The sequence below is a fragment of the Lynx rufus genome, unplaced genomic scaffold (genome assembly GCF_022079265.1).
Source record: "Lynx rufus isolate CCGP_SWC_20201006 ecotype Redwood Valley unplaced genomic scaffold, mLynRuf1.p SCAF_38, whole genome shotgun sequence".
NCBI classification, from domain to species: domain Eukaryota; kingdom Metazoa; phylum Chordata; class Mammalia; order Carnivora; family Felidae; genus Lynx; species Lynx rufus.
Window position 1 is genome coordinate 1,361,475 of NW_025814854.1, and position 23,732 is coordinate 1,385,206.

Sequence of the window (23,732 nt, forward strand, 5' to 3'; positions counted from 1 at the left end):
CCCCTGGCGCTGCCCCCGCCGCCGGAGCTGGGTGCGGCCTGCGGCACCGCAGCCCAACAACGCGCTACCCCATAGGTCCATCCCGCGCCGCACCGCCCAGCATATCTTCCTGCGATTGGCTGACCGTGAGGCGGGCCTTGCGGAGGGGGCGGGGCTCGCGCTGGAGGGGGAGGGTAAGGGCGGAGGCCCCGCCTGCGGCCGTCGCGGATCCCAGAGGCCCCACGGGCTGCGGCCCAGCCCGCCCCCTACGCGCAGGGGAGGGTCCCAGCTACCTGCCGGCTGGGCAGGTGCGTGGGCACCTTGGGTCGCGGCCTCACAGGCCTCGTCACGGACGCAGGTGGGCCGGCTCTGCCAGCGGCGCCTGCTCTCCCGGACCCGCTTGTGCACTCGCGCGTTGTCGCGGGCCAGACCCTGGTGAAAGACTCGTGCGGGCCAGGTGCCCCGGGATGCGCAGCAGGCGTCCCAAACCGTCCCGTTCCCGGCCTGGGTGGGCGTCCGCTCCCTGCCCACCTCGCGGACTCCTCCAGCGCACGGACCCTTGGACCCGGCCCCCGTGAGCCTGGCCCTGTGCCTGTTTCTGTCCAGAAGCCCCGCAGAGCAGCGGGCGGGACCAGAGGCCGAGTTTGAGGCTGGCAGCCTGGGTGGAGTCAGGACAAGGGGGTCTGTGGATGGTGATAAGGCACCACACACAGGGTGGCCACCTGGTGCCCAGGGCCTACCCTGCTGATGCTTGATGAACGAGCACCGTTCTCCGCAGAGCCAGTAGAATGAGTCTGGCAAAACCAGGACACCTGCCAGTGACCGGGAGGCTAGCCTAGAGACCAGACCAGCACCTCTTAACCTCTCCCTCCTGTTGTCTCATCTGAATACCCCCAAAAGGCCCAGGAGACAGGGAGGCAGAATTTCTTGTTCCCTTTATACCATAGGAAGCTGAGGCCCAGCACTGGGCAGGGGAAGAACAGCGTGGAACCCAAACCTCCCTCCTCAGCAGGAACCTCTTTGGCTTTGCCCCCAGAAGACTCAGGGATATTGTGTATGGGTAATAGTCAGTGATCTCTGATCTTGGGGCACTTCCAGACAAGACTCCATAATTATGTCATTTTTTTTAATGTTTATATATATATTTTTAAGTGTATTTACTTTTATTTAAGAGGGAGTGAGTGGGGGAGGGGCAGAGAGAGAGTCCCAAGCAGGCTCTGCACTGTCAGCACAGAGCCTGATGCAGGGCTCGAACCCACCAACCGTGAGATCATGACTTAAGCTGAAACCAAGAGCCAGAGGCTTAACTGACTGAGCCACCCAGGTGCCGTGTTTATTCTTGAGAGAGAGACAGACAGAGCATGAGCGGGGAAGGGGCAGAGAGAGAGGGAGACAAAGAATATGAAGCAGGCTCCAGGCTCCGAGCTGTCAGCACAGAGCCTGACACAGGGCTTGAACTCACAAATTGTGACATCGTGACCTGAGCCAAAGTCGGATGCTTAACCGACTGAGCCAACCAGGCACCCCAGTCACTTCTTTTTAAAGAGATTGATTGAGGGGTGCCTGGGTGGCTCAGTCGGTTAAGCCGTCCGACTTCGGCTCAGGTCATAATCTCACGGTTCATGAGTTCCAGCCCCGCATCAGGCTCTGTGCTGACAGCTCAGAGCCTGGAGCCTACTTCAGATTCTGTGTCTCCCTCTCTCTCTGCTCCTCCCTGCTCCTGCTCACTCTCTCTCTCTCTCAAAAACAAATAAACATTTAAAATTTTTTTAAAAAATTGGGGCGCCTGGGTGGCTCAGTCGGTTGAGCGACTGACTTCGGCTTGGGTCATGATCTCATGGTTTGTGGGTTTGAGCCCCGCATCAGCCTCTGTGCTGACAGCTTGGAGTCTGGAGCCTGCTTCGGATTCTGTGTCTCCCTCTGTCTCTCTGCCCCTCCCCTGCTCATGTTCTGTCTCTCTCTGTCTCAGAAATAGATATTAAAAAAATTTTTAATAAAAAAATAGAGATTGATTGATTTTTGAGAGCACGCTCGTGCACATGTACGGGGCAGGGGGAGGCCAGAGAGAGAATCATGCAGGCTCCATTCCCAATGCAGAGCTCTAGGGGAGAATGGGGCGATCTCACTACAGAGAGATCATGACCTGAGCTGAAATCAAGAGTCAGTTAACCACCTGAACCACCCAGGCACCTCTGTATCAGTCACCTGTTTCCACTGCACCCAGGAACAAGGCCTGGCGCATAGAGAGCTTGCTGAAAGAAGGGAGGGAGGGGGGAATAGAAGATGATTGAGAATCAACCATTAATGATTGAGAATCAATCATTAATGACTGAGAATCAATCATTAAGTAGAGACACAGAAGACAAAAAAGACCCAGATCAAGCTTCGAAAGGTGGAAAATATATCAAATATGAAAAATACACTGAATGGGATTAACAGCAGATTATACACAGCAAAGGAAAAAGTGAACTGGAAGACGGGGAGAAAGTAAATGAAACACAGAAATGAGCCTGAAAAGAATGAACCCCACATCAGTGAGCTGTGGGACAATTTCAAGAAGCCTAATAAATGTATGATTGGAGTCCCTGAAAATGTGGGTGGGGGGTGGGAAGAAAACAAGTACTATTTGAAGATACAATGGCTGAAATTTCTTTTCAAATTTGATAAAACAACTACAAACCCGCGGATACCAGCAACTCAGAAAGTAACTTCTGGCTTGCTACTGGGCTCTGGTAGAAATGGAATGTTTCTATGGGACATCAAAAGTGAGGCCAGCATCGCCCATCAGTTGGTCCCATCAGACTAACGAGACATAAAGTCAGGTGATACATCATAATCTAAGTGGCAGATCCAGGATTGGATGGATTCACGTGGATACAGAGGTCCAGATCCTACGTCACCTGCCCCTGTAGCACCAATATCTGTCAGCTCACACCAGTCGTCTCGGGGGGATTCCCTGTGACACAGTGCCGGAGGGGCAAAAAGCATGTGCTTGGTTCATAGGAAAGTTGGCTGGTATGGGCTGAAAATGGCCTACTGCCACACTATATCCCCATTCAGCAACTGCTCTGAAACAGTGGTGAGGGGCACTCATGCCACTAGGCAAAGCTTCAGGCAGTGAACTTGGCTGTTTACTTTGTGTGGCAGGAGATGTTGCCGGGATTCATGGACAGTGGCACATGTCTTATTTGGTTGGTCAGGAGCCTGAGAGGAGCAATCTCAAAATTTTAGGAACACAGAGGTCTGACGACAAGGCATATCAATGGGCCTGTGGGAGTAGGCACAAAGAATGAAGATCTCTGTGCTTCATGTTACTACACTTGATCTTAGCCAAAAGGCCGAGAAGCGATGTGTGCTTCATGTTAATGTGCACCAGTGAGCATCCACCACAGAGGCTGAAAACAACCAAGCAGATAGAATGGACTGGCCAATGGGCGTCAGCCAGACTCTGTCCTCTGCCCCCATATTGCTGGCACAGTGGTCTCCTGAATGAAGCAATCATGGTACCAGGGTGGAGGCTATGCATGAGTCTAACAACATGGACTCCTGTAACCAAGGCTGACCCACCAACTGCCACTGCCACATGTAACCTGTCAGCATCAGAGACCAGGGCTGAGCTCCCTGAAGGAGCCAACCAGCTATTTGTTGGCAAGTTGATTACACTGGATCCTTTCTATTCTAGAAAAAGCAATAATTCATGGATGCGGGTGTGGGTTTGCCTTTTCTGCCTGCAATACTTTCTGCCAACACCACTATCAAGCTCACAAACTGTCTACTTTGCTGACATGGAATCCCACATAACTGCCTAGTTACCAAAGGACCTGCTTTATGGTAAAGGAGGTATGGCAATGGCACATGACCAGGAGCCCACCATTCCTACCAAATATGCACCATCTAGAAGTTGCTGGTATACTACAGTGATGGACTCACCTCATGGAGATTCAGATGAGGCTCCAACTTGGAGAGGACACCTGGGAGGTGGGGTGCTAGCCTCCAGGAAGCAGTGTGCACTTTATATCAATAACGACTTTATGAAGCTCCATCCCTAATGGGCACAATATCCAGTGACCTATTACAGGAATTTGTGCTTCCTGTTCTGCAACACTAAGTGCTGTGAGCTTAGCCATCCTAGATGTCACCAAAGAGGACACTTCTACCAGGGAGCATAGTAATGTTGAAACTATGGCTACCACCTGATCACGTGGGACAATTTGTGCCAGTAGATCAGTGGGCACAGAAGGGAGTAACCATATTGGTAAGGATACCTGACCTGCAGTATTAGGAATGTGTAGAGCCACCTGCCACGTGATGAGGGCAGGCAGGAATGGGTTTAGCACTCGGGCAATCGGAACAGGCATTCAGAGGAGCGGGGCATCTCTTGGTACTCCCCCACCCAGAAACTGTAAACAGGCAAGCCTGGCAACATGTCCTGGTAAGGGCAGGCCCCCAGGAGCTCAGACCCTCAGGCACGAGCCATCTAGGAGAGCCAAAGTGTCAGCCGTGAAGAAATCTAAAATGGGTGGTAGAAAAGGGAGATGGTGAGTATCATTGGTGGCCTGGGAGGGCAACTGCACCAGTGAGGGCTACAGCTCATCTCTCTACCCACCTCTCAGAAGTTCCCCCAGACACTCTGACCCACTAGAACACTGGAGAATCTATGTCTGAATGGACTGACCTTAATGTGAGAAGCAAGTAGATATGAGTAGTTCACCGGGTGGACTCAGTCGTCGCTGTTGGTGCCTACCCAGATTACCTTTCTGGCTTGGTGTCGGAAGCGGGCCCTGCCCGGGTGCTGAGTGTTAGCTGCTAATGACCCCAGAGCCCTGCCTCCAGTGTCGCCCTGCCCAGGACATTATCTCCCTACTTGAAGAGCCTAGAGCCAATAACTGGCTGATCCAGGGGCACCTCAAAGCAGGATCAACAGTGGGACAATCCACACTCCAGAGCTCGCCGTGGGATCACGCTGAAGCTAGACTCCAGCTGGGACTTCCATCCTTTCTTTCTTCCTTTTCCCTATCCTGGTTCCCCCATTCAGCTTATCCTGAGAACATTCCCTCTATAAATCACTCGCGCAGGAGCCCCATTTCAGGTTTTGCTCCTAAAGAATTGAATCTAAGAGAATTGCATATTAAAAATACTGTCTACAACCCAACACCAAAAAAGCAAGCAACCCAATTAAGAAATGGGCAGGGGCACCTGGGTGGCTCAGTCGGTTGAGCATCTGACTTCAGCTCAGGTCATGATCTCACGGTTTGTGGGTTCGAGCCCCGCGTTGGGCTCTGTGCTGACAGCTCAGAGCCTGGAGCCTGCTTCAGATTCTGTGTCTCTCTCTCTCTCTCTGCCCCTCCCCTTCTCATGCTCTGTCTCTCTCTCTCTCTCCAAAATAAATAAACATTAAAAAAAAAAAAGAAATGGGCAAAGGACTTGAACACTTTTCCAAAGACATATAGATGGCCAATAAGCACATTTGCCCAACATCGCTAATCATTGGGAAACTGCAAATCAAAATCACCACGAGATACCACCTAACACCGATTCAGAATTGCTATAATAAAAAAAGAAAAGAGTAAGTGTTTAGAAAGGATGTGGAGAAATTATGCATTGCTGGTGAAAATGTGAAATGGTGCAGCCACTTGGAAAACAGTAAGGTGGTTCCTCAAAAAGGTAAGCAGAGAATTGCCATATAACCCAGCAATTCCACTTTAGGGTACATACTCCAAAGAATGAAAACAGAGACTCTAACAGATATTTGTATGTCCATGTTCATAGCAGCATTATTAACAATAACCAAAAGGTGGGAGCAACTCAAGTGGCCAGTGTAAGATGAATGGATAAACAATGTGGTCCATCCGTACAATGGAATATTATTCAGCCTTAAAAAGGAAGGAAATCCTGGCACCTGTTACAACATAGATGAATATTGAAGACACTACGCTGAGTGGGATAAGCCAGACGCAAAACAACAAATTGTTACACGATTCCACTTACGTGAGGTTCCCAGAGTAGTGAAATCCATCCTTGTAAGCGCCAGGCTAATCTCTGTATCTTTCCCATCAGTCTATGTGCTGCCAAAACAACAGAGGAAGTACTCGCCTTGCAGGGCTCGAATTCTCAACCTGGGTGTTAGCATCACACTCAAACCAAGTGAGCTAACCGGCCAGCTGTGTGTCAGAGTCTCTCAGGGGGAGAAAGCAGATGGTGGGAGCCAGGGGCAGGGGGAGGGAGAATGCTGAGTTGTTTAATGGGGACAGAGTTTCCCTTTCACAGGATGAAAAGAGTTGTCAAGATAGATGGTGGAGATGATTCACAACAATGTGAATGTACTTAATGCCACAGAACTGTACTGTTAAAATGGTAAATCTTGTATGACACATACTTTATCATAATAAAAAAAAAGTTTTTATACTATTAAAATACACCTTCCTGGGGTGCTTGGGTGGCTCAGTTGGTTAAACGTCCGACTTCAGCTCAGATCATGCTCTCACGGTTCGTGAGTTCGAGCCCCGCGTCGGGCTCTGTGCGGGTAGCTCAGAGCCTGGAGCCTGCTTCAGATCTGTCTCCCTCTTTTTGCCCCTCCCCCACTAGTGCATGCATGCCCTCTCTCAAAAATAAAAAAAAATAAACATTAAAAACATTTTTTAAATACACCTTCCTTTTCCAAGGGGGGCGGGGGGAAGAAATACTGCCTTGGATGCAAGTTGTTTTCTTTTTCCTTTTTTTTTTTTTTTGGATGGGAGTTTAAAAAAATTAGACAATAAACAATTAGACAAACAACAGAATTAGATACATACAACAATGATCTCAAGTAATTAAGGAGATCGATGGAGCTAAAGTCACCTAAAGTCCTTGTGCTGTCTAGGAAGTAAAAGTATGACTCCAGGACTCAGGTAAGAATAGAAATAGACTGTATAACTTTCAAACTAGAAGAGGGGTGTGGAATGACTGGGAAAAAAAAAAAAGTTGCTCAATCCAAGAGAGAGAAAGGAGAAAAAACCCTGCATGGGTGCCTGGGTGGCTCAGTTAGTTAAGCACCTGACTCTTAATTTCAGTTCAGGTAACAATCTCACAATTCATGAGTTCAAGCCCCGAGTCGGGCTCTGTGCTGACAGCTGGGAATCTGCTTGGGATTTTCTCTCTCCCCCTCTCTCTCTGCCCCTCCTCTGTTCACACGCACACTCTCTCTCAAAATAAATAAGTAAACTTTAAAAAAAAAGAAAAACAACCCATAAACACAGATGGGACAATACAAGTGGCAGATTTAATTAAATTAGATACAAATGAACAAAATGCTCCAGTTAAAAGAAGAGGTATGTCCTATATGCTAGAAACTAAATGAAATTAAAAACATATACAATTTGCAATAGACTAAAAGAAATATAAAGTATCTATGAATCGAATCTAATAAAACTTGAGCAGGGCCCCTCGGTGGCTCAGTCGGTTACGCGTCCGACTTCGGCTCAGGTCATGATCTCACAGTCCGTGAGGTCGAGCCCCGCATCGGGCTCTGTGCTGACAGCTCAGAGCCTGGAGCCTGCTTCAGATTCTGTGTCTCCCTGTCTCTGACCCTCCCCCATTCATGCTCTGTCTCTCTCTGTCTCAAAAATAAATAAAAACATTAAAAAAAAAAAAACTTGAGCAAGATCATAATGGACAAAATGATGAAATCCTATTGGCAAACCTTAAAGAAGGCTCAAATTAATAGTGAGGTAGATAGACCATGTTGATGAGTCAGAAGACTCAATGTTGTAAAGATGTCAATTTTCTCCAAGCTGATTTACAGCTATGATGAATTCCCAATCAAAAGATCGGCAGAGGGATGCCTGGGTGGCTCCGTCGGTTAAGCATCCAACTCTGGTTTCAGCTCTGATCATGATCTCACAGTTTGTGGGATCAAGCCCCATGTCGGGCTCTGTGTTGATAGTGTGGAGCCTGCTTGGGCTTCTCTCTCTCCCTCTCTCTCTCTCTGCCCCTCCCCTGCTTGTGCATGTGCTCTCTCCCTCTCTCTCTCTTTCTCTCAAAATAAGCTTAAAAAGATCAGCTGAGTTATTAGTGACATTGACGAGCTGATTTTAAAACTTAAGTGAAAAAGAAAGTGGGAGAAAAAATTCACATGGAAGTAGAAAGAGCCATAATAGCCAAGACACTCTCAAGGAAGAAAATAAGGTGAGGACTTACTTAGCAGATAGAAAGACATAATCTAGTGACAGTAACTAAGATAGCTGCTACTGGCGTAGGAATAGACTGACAAATGGAACAGAACAGAGTCCAACAACTGACCTACATACATATGGACATGTCACAGGTGGCGTTGCAGATGGTGGGGGGAGAGCAGATTATAAATAAATGGTACAGGAAGAAGTGGGTAAACTTAAGGGGAAAAAAATAGAAGTGAACCCTTACCTCTCACCATAAGCAAAAGAACAATTATAAAGTTGGAGACGATATTTGCAATACGCATTACTGACAATATCAAGGCTACGTAAAGAATGTGTATAGATTAACAAGAAAAAGGAACAACACATAGAAAAATGTGTAAAACATTTAAATAGACACTTCACAGGAGACAAGTCACAGCGGTTAATAAACACATGAAAATATGCTCAAGCCCACTAATAATCAGCTAAATGCAAATTAAAGCCATCATTATACACCCACCAGATTGACAAAAAACAAAATCTGACAATACCAAGTGTCAGCAATGATGTGGAGCCAAGGGAACTATCTTTTTTACTGCTGGTGGGAGCGTAAACTGGAACAATAAAATTCCTGGAAGAGAGTAAAAGGTTCTGATGCCCTAGAACCCAGCAGTCAGCCTCCTGGGTGCATAACCCTAGAGAAACTCATGAAACATGGATAAAATTGTCGCTAGCAGCATTGTCTGGGACTGCCCCAAACTGGAAGCAAACCAAATGTCCGTCAACGATAAAATGGACCGTGAACCGATACACTTATGTAATGGAATGGTTTCCAGCAATGAACGGGAACTACAGCTGCGCCCAGCAACATGGACAAATCTCAAAGACATGACAAGCAAGAGAAGCCAGACGTCAAAGCTTCATCTGTAGGATTCCATTCACATAAAATACAAAAACAGGAAACCGCTGCAGTGGATGTACAATTGAGTGGTGAAGGCTTTATAGCAAAACAAGAACATGAACCTCACCAAAGCCAGGGCAGGGGTTGCCGATGAGACCGGGACAGTGGTGCTGTGATGGGGAGGGCACACGGGTGCCAGAGAGGCTCTCTTGATGGGATCGTAAAAATGTTCACTTCATAGCAATTTGCTAGGCTGCATATTTGCATTTTGCTCATTTTTCTGAATGTGTGTTTTACTCTATGGGGAAAGAAAGAAAAAAAGGAGCATGCTTCAGCTCTGGGTAGCTCAGAGCATGGCCAGAGCTGAAGCCGGAGGGTGATGCAAGAGCAGCTGTTGGGCAGCCTCTAAGGATTCATGAGGAGCAAAGGAAGGTCTGAAGGAGGCAGACGTGTCTGGGGTCAGCTGTGTGTGTCAAGACTCTCCCTCTCGTGGGAGCATGCCAGAAGGGAGCTTAATGAGGGCTGGCCATTACCAACCATCTTTGAGGGTCACTGCCCCCCCTGGACAGGAGCCCTCCCCGAGGTGCCCCCATCAGGCCATCTTTTCCAGGGGGTGGGATAGGGCATGCAGGCACAGACACAGCAGACTGGATATGGCAAGCTTCCCAGTGAGGGGCTCCGTGCCATGGGGTCATGGCCAGAGACAGAGGCCCTCCCCTCACTGCCCTCTAGACACACGGGCTTGGTTTAAGTGCCAGCTCTGCCCCATGTTCCCTGTGTGTCCTTCATGTCCTCCAGGCCTCCCTTCTCCCTTGGCCCTAAGCCGCTGACTCTTCTTCCCTGGTGCCCTGTCAGGATGGCCCATCGCTACAGGGGTGCAGAGAGGTGGGGGGGGGGGGGAGGGAGGGGTGCCTCCTTGGACCAGCAGGGGGCGTCCTTGAAATGCACCCCAGAGTTGGGGCAGGGACTTGTAGCACGTCTGGACTCGCTCTGTGAGGTCTCTTCTGGTTCTAAAAGCATCTCTTTTTACCATGAAAGTCCATTAACAGAAGGTAGAGAAGCTCCCCGTACTCTTTCTGATCAACTATAAGAAAAGTAAACCCACGTTCAGTCCTCTGCTTGGAGAACTTCACAAAGGGTCTGGGCCTTTCACAGGACCAGGAGTTGGACCCATCCCTGAACCCACCATGATGCTAGACAAGGCAATGAAGCCTCTCTGAGCCTCAGTTTCCCTATCTGTAAGATGAAGAAGCAGGCTAGCCCCTGGGGCAGGTCCCAGGCCTTCTATTTATCCCCCCGAGACTGGGCCCAGAGGGCAAAGCAGAGGGAAGCAGGCCAGTTTGCTCGCCCCAGGGCTGTGGCCCCCTCGGCTTGGTCAGGGCATACCTAAGAACTGTGCAGACACTCCACATGACTATCAGAAGCCCCCAGGAGTGGTGGGGAGGTAGCCAGGGGCTGGGGGCTGGGCTCAGAGCAGCAAAGGATAGGTCACATGGTAGCAAGTGGCAGAGCTGGGACTTGAATCTAGGCTTCTCAGACCCTCTGTTTTCTCACCTATCAAATGGGAACATAGCAGCTTCTTCTCCATCCAAACTATGTCAAGTATCCATGGGGCTCAGTGCCTGGAACCCAGGAAGTACTTGGTGAGTGGTAACCACCTTCCAACACTATAGGAGGAATAGAACATTCACGGCAGGTCTCAGGAGGGAGTGGATCCCTCTGGCTCCTCCTTTATGCTGGAGACCATGCCTGCGACCCCATCGGCCACCCAAAACACACACTCTTACCACTGAGGCCAGGGCCCCTGGGGCAGTTCAGGGAGGCAGGAGCCTGTCCTGTGCAGGCATAGGGCCCAGAAGGAGAGGTAAAGCCAGTCCAGGCCCTGGGGTGGGTCTTGGGCAGCAAGGCCTCATCCATCCAAGTGAGCAGAGGACCTATCACCTGGCTCTGGGCCCCAGAACCTCCAGACTTTCCAGCTCAGGGGTCTTCAAACACATTTTAGCCCCATGTTAGCCAGAAGTGCTAAGGCACCCCACATCCAGCAGCACATCAGCAGCAAGCAGACTCCCAGGCACGGACTGGAAACCACTCTTCTGGTCCAAGCCCCCCCGCTGAACAGTTTTTACAGGAAGGAAAGCCGCAGCCACAGTGGGGATGGAGTGCCTCAATGGGCTCCCCACACAAGGGCTGAGAGGGGCAAGAACTGTAGCTGCAGGGAGGAGGGGCTGCTCATTCCCAGGGCTGGGGTGGGGCATCAAAAGTGTCCCGTGCGCCACACTGGACCGTGCCTGTGCTGACCCCTCCCCTGGCAGGCTTTAGAGGAAACATCTACACAGACGGTGCTGGACACTTGGTTCCTAGAAGGGACCTCTCAGTATCCTGGCCTCTCACATCCACAGAGACCCCATCCCTCCCCCTCCTCCAGCAAGCCCCCCCACCCCCAAAACATGCCCAGGGGCCCATGGAGGTCAATCCAAACAAAGATGATTAATCCTCGGCTGGTGGGCACAAGTGCTATCCTGGGTTTGGATCTCACACAGCAAACTTCTTTCCCCACATAAGGTGCAGAGAGGATCTGATGACCCTGGGGTCCTTCCCTGCCAGCCCAGACCCTAAATGGAGTCTGTTCGCACACACACAAAAATCCAGCCTGGATGGCCGTTGCCAGGGAGAGCACCTGCTGGAATTCTGTAGTAGTAAAGGAGGGGGCAGTGAGGGCTGGACTTGAATGGGGTGTTGCCCAGGGGACTCAGCATCTGGGGACCACCCTCCCCACCCACTCAGCCTACACAGGACCCACTCTTCCCACCCCTCTGTAGCCATCACTTCCTCCAAGAAGTCTTCCTGGAGACCTCAGTGGGGTTCTAGCTCCCCACCCAGGCACACCCCAATGCTCTGGCCAGTGTGTGCTCAGCTGTCTCCCAGTAACCATCTGTTAATCCGGCAAATGACCCAACTGTACATACGGGGACCTTTTAGCTCTGTAGTCCCATTGCCTTGCCCCTGACCTGTGGCACTTCAGAGTACAGGCTCTGAGTCCAGAGTGCCCAAGGTCAAATCCTGTTGTCACCAGCTATGCACCCCGAGCAAGTCATTTAGGGACCTCTGCCCCAGAAGACAAGAACTTCTTAGGCTTCCTGTAAGCTGGGCTGCTGCAGCCAGCCGCTTGGATGTGGGTGTGGGTACTTGGTAAGGCTGGTCATCCCTCTCTCCCAATGAAACCCCAACCACGGACAGAAAGGTCATCTGTGCTTTATTGTACATCAATGGCCCATCCTGGAGCCTGTGTCTTAGCGTTCCTGGGGGTGTCGGTCCTGCGGGGCCAGCCCCTGCCCTAACCCCAAATGCCCCAGCCCTGCCCAGCTCCCAACCCAGTGCCGGGTTAGTGTGCTGGGCGAGTGGGGAGGGGTGGACGTGACCAGAATTCTTGTCCACAAAGCCCAAGCGGGGCTCGGTCCTGGGACCCTAGGCTCCTGGAAGGTTGGACAGGGTGGTCTGCGTGGGACAGGAGAGCCCCCCGATCCTCTGGAGACCAGAGCCTGGCCGAGCCCCAGGGACCCAGCCTGCTGAGTGGGGCCTGGCCGTGCAGATTCTACAAGGCCCTGGATCAGAGCATGGCGCTCACTCCAGATCATGCTCTCATGCGAGCCCGTCCCGTCTGCATGGCCCGGGGTCACAGCCCCAGTGGTCGTCTCTGCCCAGAAGCATGTATGACGGGCGTCACCTGGGCCTTGTGTAGCCGTAGGGGCGCTGCAGTCGCAGGCTCTGGTGGCTGGGCAGCACGTGGGTGTGGTAATGCTCCACCAGGCTGCCCACGCTCACAAACAGCACCTCGCCCTCCAGGTAAAACCTAGAGTCCTGGGAAGGGGAAGGAGTGGCAGGGTCAGGGGGAGGTCTCCTGCAAAGTGCAGTGGACAGCAGCAAGGGTGACAGTCAGGCCTGCTCCCGGCTGCCCTGTGTCACCTCTGTGCCTGCCACACCCCTGCCCCCCCCCCCCCCCGCCGTCCCACCCACGCCAGGGTTTCCCTTTCAGCCAGGGCCCGGGTGAGGGGTCAGCCTGCCCACCTTCTCAAAGATGCGGTAGTTCCTCACTTTGTTGGAGCTTTCATCCCACACGACCAGAACCTGCAGGGAGAGAAGCCCCAGCCTCAGGAGATGGACCGCAGAGACAGAGGAGTGGACAGAGGCATCATGCCTGGGTCCTACGGCACTTACGGTGACCTAGGGAGGGGTCACTCTGCACGGGGACAGCAGGGCTGATATGGGCAGCCATGTGCCCCAGGGCTCCCGCCCAATAGCCTCCAATGAGACATAAGTAATAGCAGCAGGTGCCTGGCTACTCTACGACCACGTCTGACGTACATGGGAACACTGAGGGGCTCCAGGCTGGCTCAGCTGGAAGAGCGTGCGACTCTTGATCTTGGGGTTGTGAGCTCAAGCCTCACGTTGGGGGCAGAGCTTACTTGGGGAGGGGAGGGGGAGGGGGAGGGGAGGGGGAGGGGGAGGGGAGGGGGAGGGGAGGGGAGGGGTAGGGGCCAAGGGGGAGACGTGGGGGAGGGGGAGGGGGAGGGAGGGGAGGGGAGGCAGAGGGGAGGGGAGGGGAGGGGGAGGGGAGGCAGAGGGGAGGGGAGGGGAGGGGAGGGAGAAGGAACAAAGGACAAGAAAACTGAGGCTCAGTGAGGTCACAAAATTCACCCCAGAGGAGCAGAGGCAGACCCAGCACTCTCTCTCCCTATTCCCACTACCCCAAGCAGCCTCCCCTTCAGAGTGCATGAAAACCCCCAGCCCAGTGCCTGGGTGACTCCGTCGGTTAAGTGTCCAATTCTTGACTTAGGCTCAGGTCATGATCTTGCGGTTCATGAGATCGAGCCCCACATCAGGTTCTGGGCCGACAGTGAGGAGCCTGCTTGGGATTCTCTCTCTTCCCTCTCTCTCTGGCCCTTCTCCGTTCTGAGCATGTACACACACCCTCTTTCTCAAAATAAGTAAACATTAAAAAAAAAAAAACAGCCGCATCAGAGTTCCAGGACCCCCAGCACTTCCCTCCCATTTCCTGCCTGTGCTGGGGGGCTGGGCCACTATCCCAGCTTGCAGACAGTATTCAGTTCCTGAGAATAGATGGGGGAGGGGCTGCCGGGCAGAGACCCCAACGACGGAACGAGCTGAGATGCGAAATAAGAGGCTGTGCAGGGAAGCGATGTATATACTATAAAGCACGATGCGTGCCATCAGGCCAAGTGTGTGCAGAACCAGACGAACCCCCCCACAAGGCAGCAGTCCCCAGGGCGCCTTCACTCAGCAGGGTGACTGTTGGGGCACCCTCCCTGGGCACCTACCTTCCCTGACTTGGTGGAGGAATCCCGGATGCAGTAGAGTCCATCCTGGGGCTCTCCCTGGGGGCTTGTGGCTTTGAACAGCCTAAAATAACACAGCTGCATCAACAAACCATCCTCAGACAGCCAACCCTCTCAGGGACCCTCCAGCCTCACTCCTCAGTGTAGGTTTTTGTCTCCTCACTATTCTGCAGCACATGGTCTGAGAGCAACCGGTGTGGTGAGGCCGGCCCGTGCGGGGCTTGGGGCCCTGCCCGGGGTGATGGGCAGCACTGGGACTGGGCTGGTGGCATCCGGTGTTTTGCTGGCTTCCCCACTCTGCTCAGGGCCATGCACCTGTGCTAGCCACTGTCCAACACCAAAGCAGGTGACGGGGGACAGAAAGGCAGGGGACCTCACATCTGCAAAAACAGGGATTCGGAGAAAGAAGGGCTTCGTGCTGACCTTTCCACTTCGTAGGATTCCGTGGTATTGATAAAGACAGAGCTGGGCAGGGGCACCTGGAGAGAGGCCAATGGCGGTCAGGGTCAGGGTCTGCACCAGCCCTCCCCCCCCTCCCCCCACCACGTGGGCTGCCAGCCTGTGCCCAGATCTGGGGCTGTGCACACGCTTACACTCCCGACAACTCCAGCGTCCTGGGGGCTTGTCACTGGAGGTGGCCAGTAAGGGGCCACCCCGGCCTGCAGCCCGCCCACTGCCACCTGCCCAGTGCCAGGATCCGGAGCTCTCCATTGCCTCACCTTCTCATAGTCATCGTCAGAACCCTCTGCACTCGTGTCCTCAGGCTTCGAGAGTCGTCGGGGCTTCTCAAAGGAGAAGCTCCGGAAACTCTGCCCATCAGGGGGTGACCGCCTTGAAGGGGAAAAGCAGAGGAAGGGACATCACTGTCACACCCCTGCACACCACCCCCACACACCCTAGGCCTCCACCAGAAAGCTCTGAAACAGGCCTCTGTTGGCTGCCCTTGGGTGACGGCTGCCAATGCCACTGGCAAGAGGGGTCCTAAGGGCCTGAACTCTCAGGGGTCACACGACAGACGAGTACTCTGGGCGCTGTGGGAGAAGGCCCTGGGCTGGGGGTCTCAGCCCAGCTCTGCTGCTAACCAGCTTGTGACCTTGGCCAAGTCATGCCCCTCCCAAAGCCACAGAGAGTGGATGCATGTGAATGGATGGGAGTCCACAAACACGTCCCACACATGCGGCCAGGTGGTCCGAAGCCTCTACGGTTTCAAGGAGGATTAAAGGAGACCACACGGGGCTGGTCTGCTGGGCCGTGGGCAGTCGGCCCTGGCACACCCAACCCTGTAGCATTTGGCAAACTGACCCAGTCTGCACCATCATGGCCCCTTGTCACATAGTTCTATGAACTATGTTCTACAGTTCTAGTTCTAGAACTATCACCTGGCAAGAGGGTCCTCCCAGGCACCCTCCCACAGCAGCAGAGCTAACAGAGCCCTAGGGAGGAGAGAGCCAGAGCCAAAGGGGTTCCAGGAGCACTGGGTGAGCACGCTCACTCAAGGCTCGCCCCATGGCTCCCAGAGCCTTCACTGTTTAGGGCCCCGGACATCTCTGACCACAGGCTGTGGTATGAACGACACTGTGGGAGCAGGGGACACCAGTCTCCTGACGCAGCCCGGCAATAAAGAAGACAGTGTTCCACGCAGACCTCAGGGTGAGTCACCAACATACTCCACATTCTGGCAAGTTCCCCGTCAGGAAGAGCACAAAGGCAGCCTTGGAGGCTCCAGAGCCCCAGGCAGGGCTGGGAAGGACAGCTGTGGACCAGCGAGGCCTGTGCAGGCTTGCCGGCCCCAAGAGGCTCACAGCCCCAGCTCCCACCCCTACCGGCCGGTTTCCCCCAAGACCCAACTTGCCCACTGCTCCCCAGGCAGCCACAGGCTCCAGGCCCAGAACCCACTAGGCTGGACATTCTTCCGGGGCCAGTGCAGGGGAGGCTGCTCAGCCTAGCCAGGCTGGGGCTGTCCAGGAGCCTTCGCGCTCCTATGCTAGGGCTGCCGGCTACCCCTCATGGACAGAGAGGGCCAGAGACGAGGAGGCCGGGGCACCAGCAGGAGAACCCATCAGGTTGGGGAGGGACCCCAGGGGCCCCAGTGCCAAGTAAACTCACTGGAGGTGGGGGAGGGGTGGCTTCTCTGGCCTGGGCAGGACGGGGGGCCGGACTGTGGCCTCGGGCATGGGCAGCTTCAGTACAGGAGGCCTGGGGGCCACAGGGGGTACAAAGAGTCCAGGCCTGGCTGCCTCCCTTGGGGGGGCCTCTTCAGTCATCTTCAAGAACTTGGGCTTGTTGGCCGGCACCGGCGGAGGCTCGGGTGTGGGTGGCCCCCGAGGGGACAGATGGAAGGACTTGAGCTTGTCACAGTTCCTGGAGGTGGCAGTGGCCACGCCAGCAGAGCTGGAGGCAGAGCCAGCCCCATGGCCAGGGACCCGGGGCTCTGGGCTGGGGCTGGGGCTCTCCCGGAAGCAAGGGGGTTTCCGGAGGTTGGGCATGGTTGGCAGGTTGCCCAGTGGGGGGTCGCTCATCCTCCGGGAGGCCGTGGGCACTCTGAGGCCAGGCTCAGGCCGCCTTGGGCCCAGCACGTCCCTCTTGGAGTCCTCGGGAGCCAGGCTGGCATCGGGGAGGCCACGCTTCGGGGGCGGGGGTGGCAGCAGAGGGCTCGGGCCCTTGGAGGCAAAGGAGTGAGCACGGGGCATGTCGGAGAAGACTGGCTTCCTGGGCATGGGCACAGGAGGCGGGGGGTAGGCCGGCGGGTGGGTCAGAGTGTCTGCAGAGCAACGAGACCAGTCAGTGAGCAAGCATGACCTGCTTGAGGCTGGGCCAACACCACCAACCCGCACCACCTGGCCTGCCTCATGCACCCCCCCAGAAGTAGCCCACACAAGCTTCCAGAAGCCTAGATGTCATATCAGGAGCCATCAGGTTCCCAGAAGCAGAGGTAGAGAGAAGAGGCAAGGCGGACTCCTAGGCCCTGACCTCAGCTAGAGGAGGCTATAACTCCCACCAACAGAGGTGAGGAGGATGGACAGAAGCAGGGGTGGAAGGCGAGGGTTACGTGTGCTCGTGCTACAAGACACATTGTAGGCATCGGGGCACAGGTCTGGGGTTCAGAGGAGAGGTGCTGGATGGAGGTGCCAGTGTGACACGGCTGTCCCGGCAGCCTAAGACTGGAGGGAAAGGAGCGAGCCGGGCCTGAGTCCCAGGGTGGCCAGGGTTGTGCGGATGGGCATCAGGGGGCTGGTACAAGGCTGAGTGAGGCAGGGGGGGCCTGGAGCACAAGGCACCTGGTGCTGAGCAAGGCGGCTGAGAAGCAGGGGGGACGGCACCAGGCCGGGTAGAGCTCCACTCACAGGTGCCGAGGGCTGTGTCGGGGGATGGGGAGGTCGCTGGAACCATATTAAGACCCATTTTGGGGACGGGGAGGTAAAGCCTGCTTGTAGGGGGCACTCAGAAGGGAGTGTGCAGGCAGGTGCGCAGGAGCGCTGGCCCTGGAGGTGCACGGCTGGGAGCAAAGCGAGGCCCAGCATGCTCACCTCCAGCCACGTGTGGCCACAGTTCAGGGAGGGGTAGAGGGACACAGGAAGGAGCTGTGGGCTCTGTGCTGGGAGGGGAGCTGGCACATGGCTGGGAGGCCCTGGTGGTGGCCTCAGAGGGAGGGGCCAGTAGGAGAGAAGGGGCTGGACCTGCTTCACCTGAGAGGGACTCGGGGTTGAGGTGGGCAGAGGACAAGGTCGTTGGAGGAGAGGAGGCAGAGACACAGGGAGGCCGCGGGTTAGGGGGTTTGTCCCAAGTCCCCAGGACAGTGGAAAGGATAGTGAGTGATGGGCACAGCCCTCTCCCGCTGACCCTATGCTTTGCTGTAACGCATACGCATACGCGTGATCCCCAGTACAAGCCTGTCTCCCTTGCCAGGGAGGTTGGGTGGGAGTGGGTCGGTAAGCGACAGGCTAGCCTGGCCATCGTCCAGATGGCCATCGGCCACAGGAGCAGGCCCTACCCTGGCCCCACCCACTCCTCAGTGTCCCTCCTTCCCCCCTCTCGGCCCCCAGGACCACCCCAGCCCAGCATCACAAGTGTGGGCCCCCAGCTCACTTATTTGTAAATCCTCCCCCTCCATCCCAGGCTTACTGCAGAGGCCGGAGGGTCAGGTGAGCAGAGCCAGCCAGAGTGCACACAGCAGGGAAACGGAGGCCACCCAGAGCAGGATTCTGGCCAGCACTCCCAGCCCAGGAAGGGCTCTGCTCTAGGCCCCAGCCCCGTGAGCGCCCCAGGCTCACAGGTCGCCCACCTACCTTCGGGCTCCACGGGCTCAGGGGAGTCCGGCTCCATGTATGAGTCGTCCTCGTCCTCATGCTCATAGTCTGTGAGGCAGACAGAGGGTCAGACCCAGGGCAGCCCAGGCCCAGCCGCACCCAGGGTTGGGTGGCAGGGCAGGTGCCCTCAGAACACTGGCAGCCAAGAGTCAGGGAGGCACTGGGCAAAGACCAGGTGGGCCGGGTGTGAACCCAGGACCCAGGCTGCCTGGGGAAGACAAACGGACAGATCAAGGACAGCCAGATATGTTTCCCCTCCTTGGTGGCAGCCAGAGAGGAGGGACTGATCCTGTCACTGCCGCAGCCAGGTGCCGAGAGGTGGTGGGGCAGGGGCTGCAGAGACAGGCCTCACCTTCATTGTCTGTGGGGTATGGAGAGAGGCTGATGTCCACAGGCCGCTCGACTGCACCGTAGAAGCTGTCTGTGTCTGAGCTGGAGTCACTGAAGCGGGGGGGGGGGGGGGGGAGTGAGCACTGTGCAGGGGGGAGTCCTTTGCACCCACACGTATGGATACATATGCACAGAGACACACACAGAGGAGGACATGAGCACAAACGTGACACAGACACACACAGACATATACAGAGCTGGACCCACAGACAAACACAAAACAAGAAAAGACATAGGGGGTGCCTGGGGGGGCTCAGTTGGTTGAGCATCTGACTTCAGCTCACGTTCGTGAGTTCAAGCCCCACATCAGGCTCTGTGCTGACAGCTCAGAGCCTGGAGCCTGCTTCAGATTCTGTGTCTCCCTCGCTCTCTACTCCTCCCCCGCTCATGCTTGGTCTGTCTCTCTCTCTCTCTCCCTCAAAAATGAATAAACTTAAAAAAGAAAAGACCCACACAAGGTGATAAAAACAGACACAGGGACTGGAGGCTGTGGTGCCTCCCCTGACCGACCAGACAGGGCCAGGCCTCAGGGCCTGCCCCACATCCCACTGCCCACCTCTGGATCTCCAGTCAGCTCTGAGCTGAGCCTGCTATAAGGCTCAGGGCCAGGAGCTCCGGGGGCAGGCAGGCACCTGTGGGATGGCCTCAGGTGTGCCCAGCCTTCTCTGGGCCTTAGTTTCCTCAGCTCTGAAAGGACAGGATGGTTTTTGTTCCTGCCCAAAGGGCCCTTGCTGCCTGCTGGGCCACCTCACGGTGAGGTCACCGAGACCCGGATGGACTGAGCCAGTGCCCTGGGGGACTCACTCTGGTCTCAGTCTCAACGCGCCAGGGTGAGCGTCAGGGGACTGGGAAGTTGAAGCTCTGAGCTACAACAAGTGCTGGGCCTCTGGGCGGGCAGGTAAAATCACACACGGCCCCTGAACAGAAACCACCAATGGGTGTGCACACACGCACTTATACACTCCGGGACACACACACACACGCACCCATACACGTACACACACACACACAGCCTGGCTGGCACCCTCAGAAAACTCATCAAGAAGGCGATTCTGGGTCAGGCCCCCGGAAGCTGGGAGGTAGGCACACATGTCAACCCAGTGGCCCTGGCGACACCCTGCCCATGCCTCCCATGCCCAGGCCCACCTGGCGTCTGTGGGCAAGTCCTTCTTCTCGTGGAAGTGGCCGATCTCCCTGCGCAGCAAGGCCATCCAGCCCTGTGGATCAGTCCGGGTTGCGGTGAGCACAGTGCTGTCCAGGGCCTGCCCCTCCCTCGCCCTGCCTGCCCTCACTGCTCTGGCTGGCAGCCTTCCTGGGGCTCTGGCCTCCCCTCAGCCCATTCAGGGCTCTTCCTGACGCAGCTTCCAAGAGCGTGGTGCCGGACCAGGCCACGGACGCAAGGAGGAGGACTGAGGAACAGCACCTGCCCGGCACCTTGCCCCCCCACGTCCCCTCAGGGCCAGGATGGTATCCCTGCCAGCTCCCTGCCCCTGGAGGCAGCCTCACCTTGCGCTCATCCTCAGAGGAGGCGGAGAAGAACCAGGTGCGGTGCTTCTTGCTGATGTGGACAATCTTGAAGGGGAAGACATTGTTGGACGTCGTCTCCTCAGCCGCCCGCATCACCCTGAAGGCACAGGGCCAGCGGTCAGCACCTGGGCAGGCCTCAGCACCCAGCACCCAGCACGCGCCCAAGGACACTGGCAGGTGTGGGCAGTCCCACCTTGCTCACTCTCCAGGCCAAAGGCCTAGATGCTTCAGGCAGAGGAAAGCACGTGGGCAGGGACAGGGATGGGCAGGCATGGTTCTGGGGTCTGGGAGGTCATCCTGGGAGCAGCAGCATGCGGGGCTCCAAACCGAGGACACGTCACCCTCGTTGCCCACCTCAGCCCCACCCGGCCCCTGGCCTGCCTGTTGGGGGCTCTAACATGTCAGCCCCCGCCCTGCCCCCACTGCCACGGGGGAGCCCATGGGGCCAGGCACCTGGGGCAGGCGTGCCCATCTGCACCATCCCCTGAGGTCAGGGTGGTGTGTTTGGGAAAAGGAAACATCCCTCCCCGGGGGACCCCAGGGGAACCCCATCAGCAGGGAGGCGCTCACTGGGTGGACCCAGCCCATGGCATGTGTAAAGCAAGGAGCTGGCCCCAGCCCAGGAGGCCCTGAAGCCGGGGAGACCTGGGGGAGGTCGTGAGGAGGCCACATAGAGGCCAAGAGGGAGGGGAGAATGCTGGACGCGATCCAGGGTGGGTGGGGTGTGAGCCATCTCAGGAGAGCCCGAACTTTCCCTGGGTGGGAACCTGGGATTGGCCTGGCCAGGGCTCTGCTGGGGCCGGCGGGTAGCGGGCACTTACCGGTTATAGCCGTTCAGCGAGAAGGCACCCTGCGGGGAGGCGGACGTGCTGCTCTTGAAGTAGTAGACGCATCGCTTATGGATGATGACAAAGCGCAGGGGCCCTGAGGGTAGTGGGGCAGGGGCACAGGGTGAGCCCCGAGAGGCTGCCGGGCAGACCCCACTCTGGGGGCCACTCCCAGAGGCCCTGGGTGACCCGAGGCCAGACCTCCTGCCTTTGAACCCCACTAAATGGAAGGGCCTGGAGTTGGGCTAGCATGCTGCCCCTCCCACGGAGTCCAAACGTAAACGATCCATGGGCATACTGACCAGCCCGAGCGCCAAGGCAGGCCTGGCCGTTCCCAGGGCAGGGGCAGACTGTGACCAGAGAGGCTGGCTCAGAGAAGGGCAAAGCCAGGGCCAGAGGCCATGGCCACCTCTTTCCACCCTAGGAAGGCAGAGCGAGGGTAGGGGCAAAGAAGCCCGAAGAGCCACTGGTATGGAGCCAAACACCAGCCTAGACAGTTACAGTGAACCCCCACCCTCCACTGTCCTATTCCCAGACAGTCCCTCCCGGGCCTAGGGGCACATCAGTTACAGCCCCTCCTTGGAGGCTCCCTGTCCAAAGACCAGAGCAGACCAGCAGCCCAGCCTGCGGTACCTCCGTAAGGCAGCACGGTGCCTGGGAGTCCTTGGCAGAGGGCGCTGCTGGAACAAAGGCCTGGGCAGAAGGACAAACAAGGCCCTGATGCTCTTTGGCCTTCAATGTCTTAATGACTGGGCATCTCCCAGACCTGGGGGCTCCCACCCTCTCCCAAAATGCTGTCCCAGGGACCAGAGCTTTGGCCTCACGCAACTCTGAAGGTCCAGCACCCAGCTGGGTCGTGGCACGTTAGTTCACTAAGGACCGAGTGACCAACCAACTCACTGAACACCCACTGGATAGCACAAGGCCAGACCTACCAGGCCACCGAGGGCCCCCAGCCCCTGGCTGCAGACTGAAGCTGCCCTGGACCGATGGTCAGCGCTGTGCACCAAATGCCCATCCTATCTCCACTTAGCAGTAACACCCCGAATCCTCCCACGATCCTGAGGAGTGGGGAGGCTGACCTCAGCACCCCCAGGCAGCACCGGCCACCATGGAGGGATGGAAAACTCTGGAGGGCCCACCACAGAAGGAGGCAGAGGCTCAGAGAGACAGGTCGCTTGCCCATGGAGGTCCACCAGGGCAGTGGGGCGGCGGGCTGGGGCTCAGCCCTGTCCCCACATCCTCCCGTCATGCGCCCTACCACCCAGAGGACTCACATCTCAGCAACTGCAGCTGGGTGCCACCCTTCTTGTGCAGGTAGCCAGCCTTGGCCACGCCCCCGGGCATGGTTAGCAAGTTCTGGGCACCAATGGCCTTCATGGGGGCCGGCCAGTGCATCTCCTCGGCCGCCATGAAGCTGCAGTAAAAGGAGGAGACAGGTCTCAGCCAGGGCTGGGGGACAGAAGACGGCAAAGCTGAGGGCATGCAGTGGGGGATACTGCCAAGATGCTGAAGACAGTGTGAAGGGTCAGCAAGGGGTGAGGAAACTCCTTTCGGAAAGCCCCAGGCTTCTTGGTGGGGCCCCAGGCTTCTTGGTGGGACCCCAGGGAGAGAAAGGGCCAACTGGTCCACCTGGTTGGCCTCCGGTCTATTTGGCCACAAACCTGAGCCCCAAGGGCTCTGAGAACTGAGTGTGTTCCTTCACTGTCACTGGTTTACTCAGCACACGCCTCCTGAATTCAAGGAAGGGGAGGGACCACCTTGAGTGAATTCAAACAACCACTGGCCCAAGGGCACCTGGGTGGCTCACTCGATTCAGGGTCCAACTCTTTGTCTCGCTCAGGTCATGAGCTCACGTTTCATGAGTTCAAGCCCCACGTTGGACTCTGTGCTGACAGCACGAAGCCTGCTCGGGATTCTCTCTCTTTTCCTCTCTCTCTGCCCCTCCCCTGCTCCTGCTCTGTCTCTCTCGAAATAAATAAAAATTAAAAAAAAAAAAAAAAAAAAGCACTGGTTTGGATAAATCAAGCCTTGGGCCATAACCACCCCAAATCTGAGTGCTACGTGAACCTACGATGGGGACCGCCACGGAGGGCTTCTAGCAGATGAGTAGGGTCACAGCCTAATGAAGTCAAAGAGGTACAGGGGCTGGGCCAGGCCCTGGTCACCCTCTCTACCATCTCTGACCCTTTAGCAGGGAAGGGGTGAGGGGCATGGCCCCCAGATGCCCCACCCTCCACTCCTGCCTGCCCTTCGCCAGCTTCAGTCCATCCCTTCCTTAAGGCCCTGAGCCCAGGAAGCAGGAAAACAGG

The 23,732-nt window shown here is 55.9% G+C and overlaps 1 protein-coding gene and 1 long non-coding RNA gene across 5 annotated transcripts in view; both read right to left on the minus strand.

Annotated features, from left to right (window-relative positions):
• Nucleotides 1-9,026: 9,026 nt before the first annotated feature.
• On the minus strand, nucleotides 9,027-11,371 carry LOC124522673 (uncharacterized). The gene is made up of 2 exons (XR_006964825.1): nucleotides 10,570-11,371; nucleotides 9,027-9,313 (listed from the first exon to the last, which is right to left on the minus strand). It is a non-coding gene; the product is annotated as an uncharacterized LOC124522673 (long non-coding RNA).
• An 880-nt stretch (nucleotides 11,372-12,251) lies between these two features.
• The window catches only part of SH3BP2 (SH3 domain binding protein 2), a 35,751-nt gene continuing 24,270 nt past the window's right edge, over nucleotides 12,252-23,732 (minus strand). For 3 of the 4 annotated variants that reach the window (XM_047094149.1, XM_047094148.1, XM_047094147.1), the window contains 12 exons: nucleotides 22,698-22,837; nucleotides 21,415-21,517; nucleotides 20,573-20,690; nucleotides 20,213-20,283; nucleotides 19,029-19,117; nucleotides 18,656-18,724; nucleotides 16,476-17,130; nucleotides 15,089-15,200; nucleotides 14,793-14,848; nucleotides 14,352-14,433; nucleotides 13,081-13,140; nucleotides 12,252-12,873 (listed from right to left, as the gene is read on the minus strand). In XM_047094149.1, coding sequence (XP_046950105.1) covers nucleotides 12,736-12,873; nucleotides 13,081-13,140; nucleotides 14,352-14,433; nucleotides 14,793-14,848; nucleotides 15,089-15,200; nucleotides 16,476-17,130; nucleotides 18,656-18,724; nucleotides 19,029-19,117; nucleotides 20,213-20,283; nucleotides 20,573-20,690; nucleotides 21,415-21,517; nucleotides 22,698-22,833 — 1,689 coding nt within the window. In that variant the 5' untranslated portion in view covers nucleotides 22,834-22,837 and the 3' untranslated portion in view covers nucleotides 12,252-12,735. The remainder of the gene's footprint in view (nucleotides 12,874-13,080; nucleotides 13,141-14,351; nucleotides 14,434-14,792; nucleotides 14,849-15,088; nucleotides 15,201-16,475; nucleotides 17,131-18,655; nucleotides 18,725-19,028; nucleotides 19,118-20,212; nucleotides 20,284-20,572; nucleotides 20,691-21,414; nucleotides 21,518-22,697; nucleotides 22,838-23,732) is intronic. The other variant, XM_047094150.1, reaches the window with a different exon arrangement.